Here is a 15,530-nt window from a genome sequence, read left to right as displayed (position 1 = left end):
CATTTGCCTGAAGCAGTACTGGACTGTCACACACATACTGATGCGAAGTTATTTGCAGTTGTGCAAAGCATCGTCTTGGCAAAAACCAGTAGTGTCTCTAAGAAAAAAAGAGGCAGAGCTACTGTGTGAAGTAGGGCAAGTAAAAAGCTTTGTGGAGTCATGTATTTTTGAGAGTGTTTTCTTCTGTCAGCTGAAAATCTCTTTTGAATCAAGCTTTTCTGGACAAAAGTTTAAGTCTAGTAAAAATCAGTGAGTGAGGGGAAAAAGCAAGTTACTAATTTGTTTTCCATGGGAATTAACTATTTGCACCTGTAAGAAAAGGGACGTTCTGCCTTAGAGAGCCATCTAGCGGTAGTTGCTTAATAAACGTGGGAGGGGTTGGGTTTGGGGTGGATTCGTAGTCTCGTTATCGGTGAAAATAAGAAAGGGTTGGGGTTGGTTTAGGTTTCTAATTTTTTTTTTTTTTTTTTTTTAAATGCAGAAGTTATGTTTCTCCACTCTCATCACTCATGGATTGAAATACATTTTACACATAACTGAAAGCAGCTTGCTAAACCCTGTGATGAGTTTTACATATATAGAGAGAGATACCTAGAAACTGAAGAATGGTCTTAAATAGAAGTTGTGTTTTGCTATTGATCTGGAACAACTGGGAAGGAAAAGAATCACCTGAGTTTATAAAGTGCCCCTCTAACACCAGTAATACTATCTATCTGTTATTGGAGGATAGAAACAACCCTGAGGTTTTGGATTTTATTTTCTTGTACCAGTATAAATAAGCAGTGTGGTAAGACATATTTTAACTGGCTTAGGAACTGTGGTTCCAGCTTTCTGGATTATTTGTATACTTCAGTATTTAATTCCTTTTTTTTTAATCTTTTTTGCTTTGTTTCATGAACTGCAGTTTTGTAGAAAAAATGTACTTTTAGGTCAATGATGTCTGCCTTTAATTTTGACTTTTCTCTCAATTCCAGTTGCTGTAAAGTTATTCAAATTTAAGAAGAGATGGTGACAATGTGATGGTACATAGGATGGACTGCACATATCAGAAAGTTGTGTTTTAATCAACAAGTATAAAATTTCTATGGTCTCATTAAGTGCTACTCTATGTCTGGAATCCTGTCTGAATAAAAATAGTGATGCTTTGCTTTCCTGAGACATTCAGCATTGCAAACTCTGACTTCTGTGGAAGCTGCAAGATCTGAGGTGCTTTTGAAACTCAAAGTGTCAGAGGAGGAAAGCAAAGATATTGAATTATCACTATGCTTTTATCTTTTGAGGCAGGACTGTGGTGCACAAGGGAAGTGGTTTCATTGCCAAACAGATCGTCTTTCCATTTAGATCTCTCCCACCCTGTTCCTGCCTAATCCTCTTGTGACAGGAAAAATACTCTAATAATACAAGTAGCCTGAGAGCTGTAAGAGTGAGTGTAGATCTGGGGCATTTAAGAAAATGTTTGCTGGTAGAACTATGACACATGATTGTGTGTAGTAATGATGACTAGATGTTGTGACTGCACAAGTTTTATCTAAGAATATTCTTTTATATTCAAATGGGTGAAAGATGCAGGATGTCTGTTTTGGAGAGCTGAGGAGTGGGAGGGAATGCTCTATGAGTGTTTGACAGGTTAGGGAAGGGAGAGTTCTTCAGGTATACTTCCTTCCTATAGGATGACTGTATTCCTCAGTACTGCCAGTATCACTGCATCCTTGTTGCTGCTCAGAAGATACAGCTCTAGCCTGGGACCTGCTTGAACTGCCTGTGAACAACATACAAGTGGTTGCTCATCCTTGTCACTTTTATGCCCAGTATGAATACTAACTGGAGGTAAAAACTGTGTGAAGTGGGACTGATGGGAAACAGCTGGTTCTGATACTGCATATGAACTCTTTGGGCAGAGATTTATTGCAGCTAATATTTATGCAGGATTTTCTAAAAGGTCTTTTCTTTGGTGTGCTGGTACCTCATCACTGAAGAGAAAAAAACGTGACCTTCTGCTGCTTAGGTGTTTGGAAAATGCCCAGTAAATTTCTGCCCGGTAACATGCCTTGGAAAATTTGCCCAAAGTAAGCGTACATGCATTTTGTTTAGGAGAGGGGAGGGTGTTCTGGCTTGTAAGGCACATTCAACAATCATTTTCTGCAGACCAGGCTATTTTAGAAGTGTAGCGATTGAATTTTCTGAAAGTCATGCTTCACTTTAGAAAATACTGGAATGTGTTTTTCTTGTGTCTGTGTCAGCTTGAGAGCTTAACTCAAACAAAGCATTTTGAAGAAGTAGGTCTTTAAACATTTAAAGGGATGGGCTTTAGAGTAAACACCTCCTACTCTTTAAAGAAACTGACATTTGTGTCTTCGTGTTGTACTGCAGTTTTTTGTGCATTCTGTAATGATGGGAATTAGTTCCAAACCAGGCTGATGATCAACTGAACTGAGTCAACTTTTGTTGAGATTTCCAAAGCATTGCACAAGAGGTTTGAGGGAAAAAGTTTGGGGGCATGTGACAGTTAATCTCTTTAGCAGTAAGAATGAAGTTTAAGCACACTGTTGGAAATGTGCTCAGTTCTGTGCTGCTCTTTGTTTTAAATAACAATCTCCTGCTTAGATTGGGAGCGTAAAGTTCTTTCCACTTTAGTCCAATTAAATCGTGCTTGGAAGCTGTCAGTGGTGGGGAGAACTCCGCCCTACCCCCCTTCTTTTAATTGTTCAATGAGTCTGTTGAATAATGAAAGAATTTGCCTGACAGGGTTGTAGTGTTCCCTCGTCTTGATGAATTATTGCAGAGGATAAGCGACAGACTTTTGTCGAAAATGTATTGGAATGACTCATCCAATTCCTCAGAAAGTGACAATGAAGCTCATTCAGCCTTTACACAGACTGAGCACAACATAGTTGCAGCTTACTTAATAACAGCAGGTATGGGCATTGGCAAATTGTTGTGTAACTTTTTAAAGTAGAACTTGTGTATCTGAATGCTCATTTTGTATAGTAACAGCGATGGTATTTCATTTTGTATTAGACAACTCTCTGATGGCTTTTCTCCGTATTTACTGACAAGTTAGCAATCAGCTGCCTGACTGAAATATGCAGAAACATCTGAAGTCCGCAGAAACATCTTAAGTTTTCTGCTCTATATTTGAAGGCAGTGTTGTGTCTCAAAAAGTATATTTTGTTGATATGTAATTATAGAAGAGAGTGAGAATTAATTTCTGCCAGCTTGCAAAAGAGATAAAAATAGGGCATAGCTGTCACATCTTGCATTTTTCTGCGATGTGCTTGAAGCTATCTTGAGATTTCTCCTGGGCCACATGTTCGTAGTAATATATGTGCAGTCTGAGCATGTGAGCGGGTGTCTGTTAGGGGGATGTAAGGGGAAGGGTTGGAATGTGACTTAGAGGGAGGGAGCTGGTCATTAATCAGGGAAGAGCAGACTCCAGTTGCAGCTGTATTTTTCACCAATGACATATGTTAGAAAAACACACTTTAGGGCCTGTGACTTCAGTGGTCTTTGGCTAAATGATTATAGAATTATTCCCCCCCCCACCTTGAAAACTTTCTCATTGTGTAACTACAACTGCTTCAGTAGTGCTTTTATGAAGCATTGAGTGCTATAGCAATGAAATATCCACCTAACCAAAACCTGAAACCTACTGTGTTTAAAAACAGGCCTTCTGTACCTTTATTACAGCAAATCAAGGCAGTTTACCAATATTTTATTATTAGACTACCATAAATTTTGTATGTTATAGTTAGATTTTAAAATACTTATTAATTTACATTTATATGAAATAATATTGCTGATGGTCACATTTTATTTAGCATATATGTCTGAAGTGGTGAGTATAAAATTGCTGTTCTGGTAAGGAGGATATTTTTGGATGCAAAGACAATAATTTATTTCAGGTCTTTAGAGAAATTTATAGAACAGTATACAAATCAGTAGACATTTTTAAGAAGCTGTAGAGATGAATAACTATCAATTATTGGAAGGCTAAATATACTCTGCAACACTGTCACACTATTTGCAGATAACGCTCTATCAGGTGCTGCAAATAAGTATGATGCTTGTTATATTTTGATTAAAATTGATTATATTGTATGTGACAAGATGATCTTTTCAGATAGTTTTGACCACCTGGTGTTAGGGATCAAAGTTATCATAGGTGATCATAGGGTGTCAATGGAATTAGCCAACCCAGCTCTTCTTTCTTAATGTTGCATGGTAATTAAATATCTTAGAAAAAAAAAATTGGATTACTTTGTGGTTTTGGGTTGTTTTAATTTTTTTTTTATTATTATAGTTGGGATAGTCTAGCAAATCTTTCACTTTACTTTCTTAATGAGAAGTGTTTTTGACAGTAAGGTCTATAACATATTTGAAAGTATGATTGATTGCTTTGCAAATGCCTTACCTCAGCAAATCTCACATCTGGAAAATTTAAACCGTGTTAATAAGCAGATTCTAAGAATAAGGATGAAGTCCAGATCCAGTGTTCATCATTATGCTGCTTTTTAAAGGGTTTGAATGCCTCTCTTTTGTGTTCTAAGAAGGAAGTAATTGTTAAGTATTGCACTCTACAGTGGTTAGTACATTAATTTTTGTGATGACAACAGGGATACTGGAAGCAATACTTCCTCATGGATTATCTTTCTACATGTAGTGCTGAAATGCTCTGGTATCATTTAAAAATGCTAACTGGTAAATTCCATGTTAAACGTGGACTTAACCTTCGTTGTTTTGATGCTACTCCGTGGCATTGCCAAGTCCAACGCTAAACCATGTCCCTAAGCACCACATCTACACATCTTTCAAATACCTCCAAGGGCTGGTGACTCAACCACTTCCCTTGGCAGCCAGTTCCAATGCTTGATAACCCTTTCAGTGGAGAATTTTTTCCTAATATCCAAAATAACTCTTCCCTGATGCAACTTGAGGCCATTTCCTCTCACCCTATCATTTGTTATTTGGGAGAAGAGATCAACCCCCACCTCACTACACCCTCCCTTCGGGTAGTTGTACAGAGCACTAAGGTCCCTCCTGAGCCTCCTCTTCTCCAGACTGAACACCCCCAGCTCCCTCAGCCACTCCTCATAAGACTTCTTCTCTGGTCCTTTCACCACCTTTACTGCCCTTCTAATGGGCACTGCTTAACTGCTGGAATTGTTGAAACTTTGTTCAGTTACTTGACCTGATTCTCAGAAACAGAGAAGAGAGCATTTCTTATATCTAGAGGTTTTTTTCTCATTTTGTTCCAGTTGAATCCATCCTCAGCCTTAAATTTTACTCCTCAAGGCATTTTTTTCATATTAATAATTTAAGTGACACTAACATTTTAAATTAATATAGGCTTAGTAATTTCCACTTTTTCTTCCCTATTTTGATTTGTTTTGATTCCCTCTCCCTCCTTAAAATTAAGACTGGACTCTGAATCACTAAATTTAAGTGTGTCTAGCAGGATCTTTCCTTCACCCTGAGGATATAAGCTTACAGTCTTCTTGTATGTCTGATTTCATTCTTGATAGCTGTCATATCTGTTAAAGCATACCTCATAAGAAGCCTGTACTATTTTATGATCTTGCAATTCCCTTTTGCTACCTCTCTCCCAAGAGACGACATACTATCTGTCAACAGAAGAGCTGCCTGAACTGGCACTGTGAGTGTTTTTTACTGTGGTGTTCATTTCAGATCAGATCCTCAGCATCTTGTTTTTGTTAATTTTAGGAGCACATGGCATCACAGTGTCATTCCCAAAATGTGTGGATATATGAATATGATAGCTGATGGCATCTGTGTGGTCAATAGATGTTAGACCTCCAACAGGAGGCCTTGCACCTGAGAACAGACATGCTTGGTAGTTTTAAAAGGGATAGCCAAGAGTTAATTTTAATTTTGCCTCATTTGATTTTAAAATTACTGAATCTGATGAGAGAATTTATTTAATGTAGGAGATAGATACTGATTAATAAAATGTTGCACTGAAAATTCTTATATGAGTTTCAGGTGTAATAAAAAAGGTACCAAGGTAAATGTGAAAGAAGATGGATCTGCTTGTGGAAGTCCTCATTCAGTATGACAGCCACTCACTCAAGCTCCTTACAGAATTATGCCTCAGATCAATGATGATGAAAACTATAGTGTTTCAATACATAGATGAAACTTTTAAGATAAAAACAAACCAAACCAAACAAAATACTAAACCAAAACAAAAATTCTGAGAGGCATTGCCATGAATTATGTGTTATTAGATTTTTACCAATATAACATTCCAACATTCACTTGGCAATTTAAGGTGCCCAGGCTATAAAAACTTTTGTAAGTTTAGTATTTGCTTCAGTGATATGGTAGAAGCTGTGCCAGTCTAGGGAATCTGTGAACAACTTACAAATTCCTCTTATTGTTTGCCAGTTATTTTTTTAATGTCTGTCTTTGCTTGAACATGTTTGAATTCTCATTGTATTGGTAAGGGCTGTGAGTCTGTCTCTGCTGAGGTGCAAGGTAGAGTATTTAACCTTACTGTTTATTAAAGCTTGTATTAATATTGGGTTGGTAAAAATTTAGAGGATGAGAATTTGCTCTGGATATCTCTAAAACTGGCTGGAGTCTGAAAAGAATAAAACCACAACCATAAAAAAAAATGTTTTGTGGAAATGCCATGTAAACTGCTCCAAGAGTCATGCAGTAGGATTTGACTGGGAAGGGGGAATGGCAGGAGAAAAGGAGGTTGTGGACACTTTAATATAGGATCACCAGGATCAGAAAAAGCTTCCTGGTGCATGGAATCCTGAAGAATATCCTTGAAGAGCATTATGTACAAGGCAAATTTCATAGGGATTGAATGTGAAGGGACGAGAATGTACATTTTAGCTTTAGTACTGTTTTAGTACTTTGTTACAACTCTTTGACTTCTGGCCATTCGTGGTGTTATCTAATAATAAATTTCAGACACAGTTTGAGTCAAGCCAGACCAAAAAGGTTTAAAAATGCAGAGGTCAGTGAAGCAGAAGCAAGTTCAGTCCTGAGGTGGACTTTTCCCATGGCTATGACACAGCCCTAGAGCTTGTCAGGTAGAGGAAATAGCTCTGGTGCAGGCCCAGCCATGGCACTGTGGCAGACTGCGCGAATCACCTAGACCGCTTGACAAAGCTTAGAAAATACAGTTTGCAGCAACCTGAGCCAACTCTGAGGCTGGCAAAGCTTTGGGACCTCATGAGCAGAGAGAGGAGTTAGTCTGGCTAGAATAGTGATACCAAAGTCAAACCTTCTACATCCCTTTTGCCCAGGATTATTGTCTGAATGCAAGTGGAAACTACCTGCTGAGAATGGAAGACCTCAGGTGTTGGCAGGGGCCTTTTGCTAGATTAGGTGTACCATTTCTTTCCCCCATTTTTTTCCAATCACCATGTATTATTATCTATCATGCAAGCCAGCATCTATGCTTGGTTGCCCCTGATGCATTTGAATTTCTGCTGTGGTTTTTGTCATTGCTTTGAAAGTCCCAAGTCTGGCAAATGCTTCACTGTTGGCACTTACTGAATCCAAGTGAAAGTTGCCTGATTGGAAAAGCTTTTCTCTCCTTTTCAGGTGTCTATCCTCCTTGCAAAATTGCACCTGACTGACTTGCTTATTTGGGACCTATATATTACAATAGGCTGCATTTTCTTCTGCATGTGTATTACTGGCTGGTGTGTATCTTTTGTAAAGTTTCCCTTTTTCTGTTTTCACAGGAGTGATAAGCATTTTCAGTAACATCGTGGTGTTAGGCATCTTTGTTAAGTACAGAGAGCTTCGGACAGCAACCAATGCAATTATTATCAACTTGGCTTTTACTGACATTGGTGTTAGTAGCATTGGTTACCCCATGTCTGCTGCCTCAGACCTGCACGGAAGCTGGAAATTTGGATATACTGGATGCCAGGTATTGCAGTTCAGTGAGAGAGAAAATTTTGGGCACTTAAAAGCAAACTGACAAATAAGTAGTAGCTCTACTTGGTGTTAGCTCTTTAAAGAGATAAAATGGAGATGCAGAATTTGACTGTAGACCTCAAGGCAATGTTCTGTAATGTCAACAGTTTCTGGAGACAGTGTTTCATATGAATTTTACTTTAAACTTATAATCTGTACACATTAAAGTAGGGACCTTGTATCTATCAACTAAAGATTTTAAATTAGCTTTAAGAAGGCTTACAAAATCAAATCCGAAAATGAAGGCAGTTATAGTAGCACATGCACATTTGATGACTTACTTGATAGTTAAAAGACTTTGAATGTAGCTAATGTTTCAGTGATGATCTTAACAGTCTAATGAGTTCTCTTTGGCAAATATGTGTTCTTTTGGATAGGACTATTAGGATATCCAAAATGAAGGCCTGCAAGTCTATTAGTCTCCATTAAAGACTTAGCCTAGTTTTAATAGCCATCTATTTTTAAGAACAGACTGACTGGGAAAATTATACTTTCATAGCAGAGAGATGATGCCCTTCGCTCACTGTGTATTGGGATTTAAATTTACATTATTGATAAGCTGTTTGGCCTAAGTGCCCAGGAAGATGAGTAATAATGTGAAGGCATATGCTGAAAATATGTCTCAAGGCAAACATTAGCAAGACTATACATTTTGGACATTTATATAGTGGATGCTTATAACAATCTGACATCACTTGCCTCTGTAGACGGTTGCTTCAAGCTCAAAATTCAGTCACTGTTTTTGACAGGAAACTTCAATTGCAACATATTTGGATCGGGACTGACTTGTAGTGTGTTCATGCTGATGTGAAATCTCACTGCCAATGCTTTGAGAGTTAAGATCACTTGAAGCACAGCTCATGTCAACCTAAACCAAATGAATCTGATGATCTGAGATGGCTGAATGTCATGTGATCCTATTATAGCTGCTGGTGGCATGTAGTCTGGCTCAGGGCTCTGTGTTTCTGGGGTGCCAGTGGTAACAGAGCCCTCCCTGTCATCCTTCTTGGTCAGGCTTCCCATGGGATGATGGGGCAGATGTATATGGAGCATGCTGGGATTGAAGCATGTGTCACTGCAGTAGATCTGACACACACAGAAATGGGGGCTGAGGGGGTAAATCAGTGTGCCATTTCTGTGAAATAAGTGTAGTTATACAACAGATGAAAGACTAATAATTCAGAACCTCCCATCTGCTAAAGCTGTAACTCTTTTTGGTGAACCGAGAGGTTTTTAGGTTTCTTTAACATGTATTGAAAACACAAAGTGAACACTTCCACACTCTGAATCTCAAAATGTACTTACTGAAGTATGGTGTTTCTTTGATTTTGAGACTTCTGCCTTTAGGATTTATGATGTGCACACAAGCAGGTTGCTTTTGAAATGTTTACTTTTGAATGGGCCAGCTTCGAATTGCCTGCATAGAATTAATTCCTTCAAGACATTGCTTATGGAAGAGAACTCTGGCTGAATGTGATGTGCTGTAATGCCTTTGATTCAGTACACAAATTTGTGCTTTTACTTTTGAAAGATTTCTCAGGAAGGACTTTCTTGTTTGTTTCTTTTAATTCCAGATCTATGCTGCCTTAAATATCTTTTTTGGGATGGCGAGTATTGGTTTGCTCACTGTTGTTGCAGTTGACCGTTACCTGACAATCTGCAGGCCCGATATAGGTACTGTACTTACAGTCAAAAATCATTCACTGTTGGTCTTCTAAGAAAGAAAAGTCTGATTTGATTTTATTATTTTCTCATTAATGACTCCATAATTACAGCGCTGGGCATAATTTGAACCTGCAGTACTTGGTTAAGTAAGTTATCCAATTGGCGTGGATGGTACTGCTTGAGAAAGCAAAAAATTCACAATTAGGCTGTTACTCTGTTTGTAAGTTATATTTTCACGGCTGTTTTCAGTCTTTAGAGGGCTACATCCTCATACAGAGGCGCACAAAAAGCCTCTAGCTTTGGGAGGTTTTGATGTCTGGCAAGCTGTCCTGTGCCTCTACTGTTGTGTTAACACCACAGGGAGTGTTTTTCTCTGCTCTGCCGCAGCTGTATTGCAACAGTTAATTCCTGCCTCTGCAATCTTCTAAGATTGTACTTCTAAGGATGTACTTGAATGCACTGTTGCATAATAAGCTTTTTGGCGTGGGGTCAGGATCAGGTATTGCCTGTATGCTGAGAGTTGGAATGGGTAATGGTATTTAAGTGGCTTTAAAGGCTGGAAAGATTGAGATAGTCAGCAGTGTGAAACAGGTATGCTACAGTGTTTGGGAGCGTAAACCTTTGAAAGGGTCATTATTAACCCATTATGTGCTTACTGGGAACCACTTATCAGTCTAGTTTGACACTGGAAAGAAGCAATAGGTGACAGCTGTTTGTGATTGTATGTGCTTGGCCACAGGAAGAAGAATGACTACCCGTAGCTACACGGCTCTAATCCTTGCTGCTTGGATAAATGCAGTCTTATGGGCTTCCATGCCCGTTCTAGGCTGGGCTAGCTACGCTCCGGATCCAACTGGAGCAACGTGCACAGTAAATTGGAGGAACAATGATGTGTAAGATTCCCCCTCACTCTTTTTTTTTAACTTTGCTGTCTTATTAAGTCTAAGATTATTTAATCCACCACTATATGAGGATAACTTCTCTCTGAAGTATGAAACCTAATTTTTAAAAATAATTTAAAACAATGGAAATAACATAGAGCAAGTCTAGAAAAAAAGAGAAACCATAGCAATTGAGCCATGCTTCAAAACTGCAAGACTTGTAGTTGCTAATAAAAACATTAAAGCTAGAGACAAATTCCCTTATTATTTAAAAGCTTGTTACAAAATTTCCTAATCCAATGAAAATACCAAATTCTTCAGCAACTTTTCCTGGATGGCTATTTGTAAGTTACTCTGTTTTGTTTTTCTGTCTTATCAGGTCCTTTGTTTCCTACACAATGAGTGTAATTGCTGTTAATTTTGTTGTGCCCTTAACAGTCATGTTTTACTGTTATTACAATGTTTCCCGGACAATGAAACAATATGCCAGCAGTAACTGCCTGGAGAGCATTAACATAGATTGGTCTGACCAAGTAGATGTGACAAAGGTAAATGAGTGTGTGAGTTTCTTTAAATGCTTTCTTCTGTGTTAAAGTCTTGGGGGCAAAGGAACAGTGCAGCCTTTTAAGCATTTCTGTTTCCTACATTCTCCCTTTTCTGTCATACTAAATAATAACTGAAATTGAGCCTTGGGGAAAACTCTTGACTTTTAATATTAGGTTCTTTACTTCTGGTCTAATACTCTTTCCAGATGAATAGCTACTTTGAAGGCTGGGAACATTATGAATTTTTCTTGCCTCTGCCCTCTGCCATTCCCCAGAAACGTACCTCAGAGGTGCCCTAGAAGAATTTTTACTCTCTGTGTCTGCAGAGTCCTTAAGCTTTCTGCTCAGTTCACAGTTGTATTTGGTCTGAAATGGATTGGTCAACTCTGATTTGAACTGGTGACCTAGGAATGAAAGTGCATTTCTAGCACTCAAGCTGTGTGATTCCAATCCCTTGTTCTTTTCAGTCTATTGAGCTTATCTCTTTCTTATGTAAACAGTAGCAAATGGGAGTTATGACATGAAATGAGGTATCCTGCCTGGAAGGTGGACATTCTTTTAATGTACAAAAGTCCTTGAGAAATCTTGAAGTTCACTAGCTCCTTTGATTTTGTGCAAAGATGTGATTGATGGTTGGGCATGATGAAAAAGTGAGAGAGAACGGGACAGAAGAGTATGTACCTATGTTTTTGAGTTCCTTATCAATGCAAACTTAACATTCTTTAGAAAACTTTCTCATTGCTAAATTCTGAAAATATTATTTTTACCTAAAAAGAATAAATTGAGCATTTTTCTTTTATGAAGAATTTTTGAAGAAAGAAAATTTTCTTTTATGAAGAATTTTTATGAAGAAAGCTTGAAACGGATGATTCAGTTAAAAATTTAGACTCATGTTTGTGAAGAAAATGCATTTTTCCAGGTTTGCATTTGAAGACATGAACTTATGTTTAGAAAGAAAAACAGATTGAAGCTTTGGAGTTAAGCAGTATCCTTCTTTTGACGTGGACTGCTTGCTTTTCACAAATGAGCATCTTCTAAGCTTTCTATGCACCAAAATTCTAAATAAAAGGGTTCTGTCTAACATTATTATCAATGGGTATTGCATCTGTATTTAAATAGGAATCTTCTGTGAGAGAGTCACTGCTTATTTGTTGGCTGTACTCTAGAACAGCTCATACAAACTAGCTGTTTACTTCTTGTTTCTCATTTTGTTCATCACTGAAAGACTGAATAAGGTAGAGGTAAACAGCACTAGGGAATCCTGTACATAAAAAGAGCCCTGCAGTCTTGTTTGGTTTTCTAGTGGTTTGTTTTGTCCTCTTGATTTGAGATTTCCATTCCAGTTTCTATTATTGATTCATGTCCGTAACAAAAGCCAGAAAAGTCTGTCTCAGTTGATACCTCTCCTCCACTACCACAGTTTGTCACCGTTCAGGTTTATCTATGGTATGTTGTGTCCTGGTGTGTGAGCCCCACCATGCCCTGATTGTTCTCTCTGACAGGCAGGCAATGAATATCAGATGTCTCCTCAGTATGATACTTAAACATGGCTAGAATTTTTCATTAAACCAAGCAGACACTTCTGGGTTCTTTCAGTATATGTCCTAGAACATTTACTTTCTTTTATTTAACTGTACCATAATTAAGCTTTATGAAATATTTTCATTAACAGCCTAATTAAACATTTGGCTTATATTTTTCTCTCTGTTCATATTTATTGTTTGTAATAGCATCCCAGAGTGACCTGTTATGGGGGTCATAATTCGTGTGTGAAGTCCTCTCTCGTCATCTAAACTCCTGATGGAGAAATTCAACATAATCAGTAGCACTGACTTTAAAGGAAGATTGTATGTAATGAAATGACAGGATGCCAGATACATGTCAGTGAAGTGTACTATTAAATCTCCTGCTATTAAAGTGAGATTTCATTGTAACCTGTCAAAATGTGTCAGGTGTGCTTGTTCATATATTATTTCATTCAGGATAGATCTATTTTCACACAGGTGCATATGCTTTTGTTATGCAGTTATGTTATGGGGTCTTCACCTTGAGGTAATAATCGTTATTGTTCCTCTTGTTTTGCAGATGTCTGTTGTGATGATTCTAATGTTCTTGATGGCCTGGTCTCCATATGCTATTGTGTGTTTATGGTCTTCCTTTGGAGACCCAAAGAAAATTTCTCCTGCAATGGCCATAATAGCTCCTCTTTTTGCAAAATCTTCCACATTCTATAATCCCTGTATTTATGTCATTGCAAACAAAAAGTAAGTGTTCCTAAAATAGTACCAATCTACGTCATGATTTTAGCATATCGATCTGACTATAGAAGGATCACCTGTAAAATATGACTAACTGGTAAAGAGCAAAGGGTAAGCCACTGTTAATTTGCCAAAGATGACCTTTTGGTCTAAAATAAATTGTTTTGATCATCATCAGAATATACTGAATTAATAAATATTTTTCAGAAAACATTAACATAGCTTTTATAATAGTTTTGAAAATCCCTTTGTCTTTTCTCAAGAGGATTCATGTGGAATTTGGGTTGGTAGACTGGTTTCAATGACTGTGGCCAAAATCTGTGTGGCTTAGTGCCATGTTACTTGTGTAGATTTTCTTGTTTGATTTTAAATGTATCATATTGAGAGTTATTAAGATGGATTGACCCTTTTCATTAAATTAAATAGGTTAAGCCTATTCTAATTTGAGCAAGCATAATGCATGCTCTAATCAAGCCAGTGCCTCTGACTGAGTGGTGGGTTTTGCAAAGAGGCATCCTTCCTTTCTCTGCTACCAACCTTCAAGCAGAGCCTGTGATCTCTGTCTGGGTGAACTTACCTGACCATGCTGAATCAATGAAAAAACATCTGGGTTTTTCCCCATTCTGTAAGTTCTTCTTTGTCATGGCTGTACCCTCTCCTGGGATAAGCAAAAGCTGCTGTGATCCCTGTTGAAGAAGAAACACTGAAATTAACTGCACATTCCTGTACATGGAAGTGAAAAAGACCCATATCCTTTTGAATTCCAAATACACATTTTTTATTAAGTGAGTTTGAAAATTGTATATTGTAATAATTAGGGCTATCTTACCCAGCTTTCCTTTGCATTTGGTTCTCCAGCTAATGATATTTCTGTTTTCCCTTTCTTGTCCTTCACAGGTTTCGGAGGGCGATCCTGGCAATGGTGCGATGTCAGACAAGACAAGAGATAACTATAAACAATGCTTTGCCCATGAGTGTATCGCAAAGTGCATTGACATCGTAGAGCTCCTGTCATTTGCCTGCATAAATTACGTGGAAAGGAGTGAAATCTGGGTTAAAGCTAATTAATCTTTTGGACAATTAATCTTTTGGAATAATAATCTGCCCCAGCCAGCTGTTTTTTGTTAGTCACAGTAATCTTTTTAGATAAGTTAAGAAGACAGAAAGACAAAACCTGCTAAGACTTTAGTTTTTGAGAGTGAGGTTTATTCACCCAGACAAAAAAGGCCTCTGTGACTTTTGCAGAGTTGGGCAAGGTGACAAAAGGGCAGGGAGAGACTGAAGCAGGAGGTGCTTAGGTTCAGTAACCTTAGATTTTTACATTTGTAATTCCTTTCATGAATTACTTTCCACCAACTTTCCTTGAAAGTTTTCCAGACTTGAAATATTCTGGATTCTCCCTATGGCTGTATATTTCTATACCAAGTATCCATGTTGTTATGCTTTGCAAAGTTCTGTGAATATGTTAGGATGTCAAAATACCTAGCCAAACTCTATAGAATCTTTTACCAGCTTTTAGGATTTCGAAGGAGTTTCAGGATATTTAAAGTACTTTTAAAATTTTGACTCATAGAACCAAATTAATTTGTAGGAAAGACAGCTTTTTTTTTCTTGTTGTTTTGTTTTTGGTTGTTTTTTTGTTTTGTTAGTAACATGTTTCTAGTGCTTGTGACTGTACAGCAAATCCTGAAAATGAGACAAAATATACCCTAAAGCTCCACATTTTGGAAGCACATAAAACTGAGTGAATGTTTATGATAATTTCTCATCACTCTTAAGTCAATCTTTTGGTTATATAGGTCTGATGTGTAATTTTCAAGAAATACCTTTGGCAATATGAGCAATGGATTTATTCAGGATGAAGATGACTGTATAGATCTAGCTTGTATTATGTATGTGTGCGTCTCAAGTTTGGCTTTGCAGTGTGCAACTTATTTAAAATATACGTGTATTTTTGGCAAAAACCTGTTTTTACAGGATTTTTTAAAAGCTCTGGAATTTAGGCTTCCTATTAATTTGTAATTTTTAGTATTAAAGACAATGCCACACAATATCCTCGTGGTGTGCTAGACTTCCTTCAGGAACCTGGGAACGCTTTATAGACAGTAACTAATGCACTGCCTCTTAGAAGAAGAAAAGAGTTATTTTATTACACACTAGCTCTACAAGCTACATATTAAAATAGCCTTAAAACACGCTGCATGTGATTTGAAGCAGAG

General features: G+C 37.6%; 1 protein-coding gene across 1 annotated transcript; it reads left to right on the top strand.

The window, feature by feature from the left end:
• Positions 1 to 2,714: 2,714 nt before the first annotated feature.
• Positions 2,715 to 14,459, top strand: RRH (retinal pigment epithelium-derived rhodopsin homolog). Its single transcript, XM_050338267.1, has 7 exons — positions 2,715 to 2,915; positions 7,725 to 7,915; positions 9,537 to 9,636; positions 10,367 to 10,520; positions 10,888 to 11,056; positions 13,139 to 13,317; positions 14,209 to 14,459. The coding sequence occupies exons 1-7, from the start codon at positions 2,810 to 2,812 to the stop codon at positions 14,312 to 14,314; spliced, it is 1,005 nt and encodes a 334-aa protein (XP_050194224.1). The 5' UTR covers positions 2,715 to 2,809; the 3' UTR covers positions 14,315 to 14,459.
• Positions 14,460 to 15,530: the final 1,071 nt, after the last annotated feature.

Source organism: Myiozetetes cayanensis, unplaced genomic scaffold, assembly GCF_022539395.1.
Source record: "Myiozetetes cayanensis isolate MyiCay16 unplaced genomic scaffold, myiCay2020 scf7, whole genome shotgun sequence".
NCBI classification, from domain to species: Eukaryota; Metazoa; Chordata; class Aves; order Passeriformes; family Tyrannidae; genus Myiozetetes; species Myiozetetes cayanensis.
Note: the sequence above shows the minus strand (reverse complement) of the source record. Positions and strands in the feature narration are given on the sequence as shown.

Coding starts and splice junctions, on each gene's coding strand:
- RRH (XM_050338267.1), top strand. CDS start 2,810: ATGTATTGGAATGACTCATCCAATTCCTCAGAAAGTGACAATGAAGCT. Junction 9,637..10,366: donor AATCTGCAGGCCCGATATAG/GTACTGTACTTA, acceptor GCTTGGCCACAG/GAAGAAGAATGACTACCCGT. Junction 13,318..14,208: donor TATGTCATTGCAAACAAAAA/GTAAGTGTTCCT, acceptor TGTCCTTCACAG/GTTTCGGAGGGCGATCCTGG.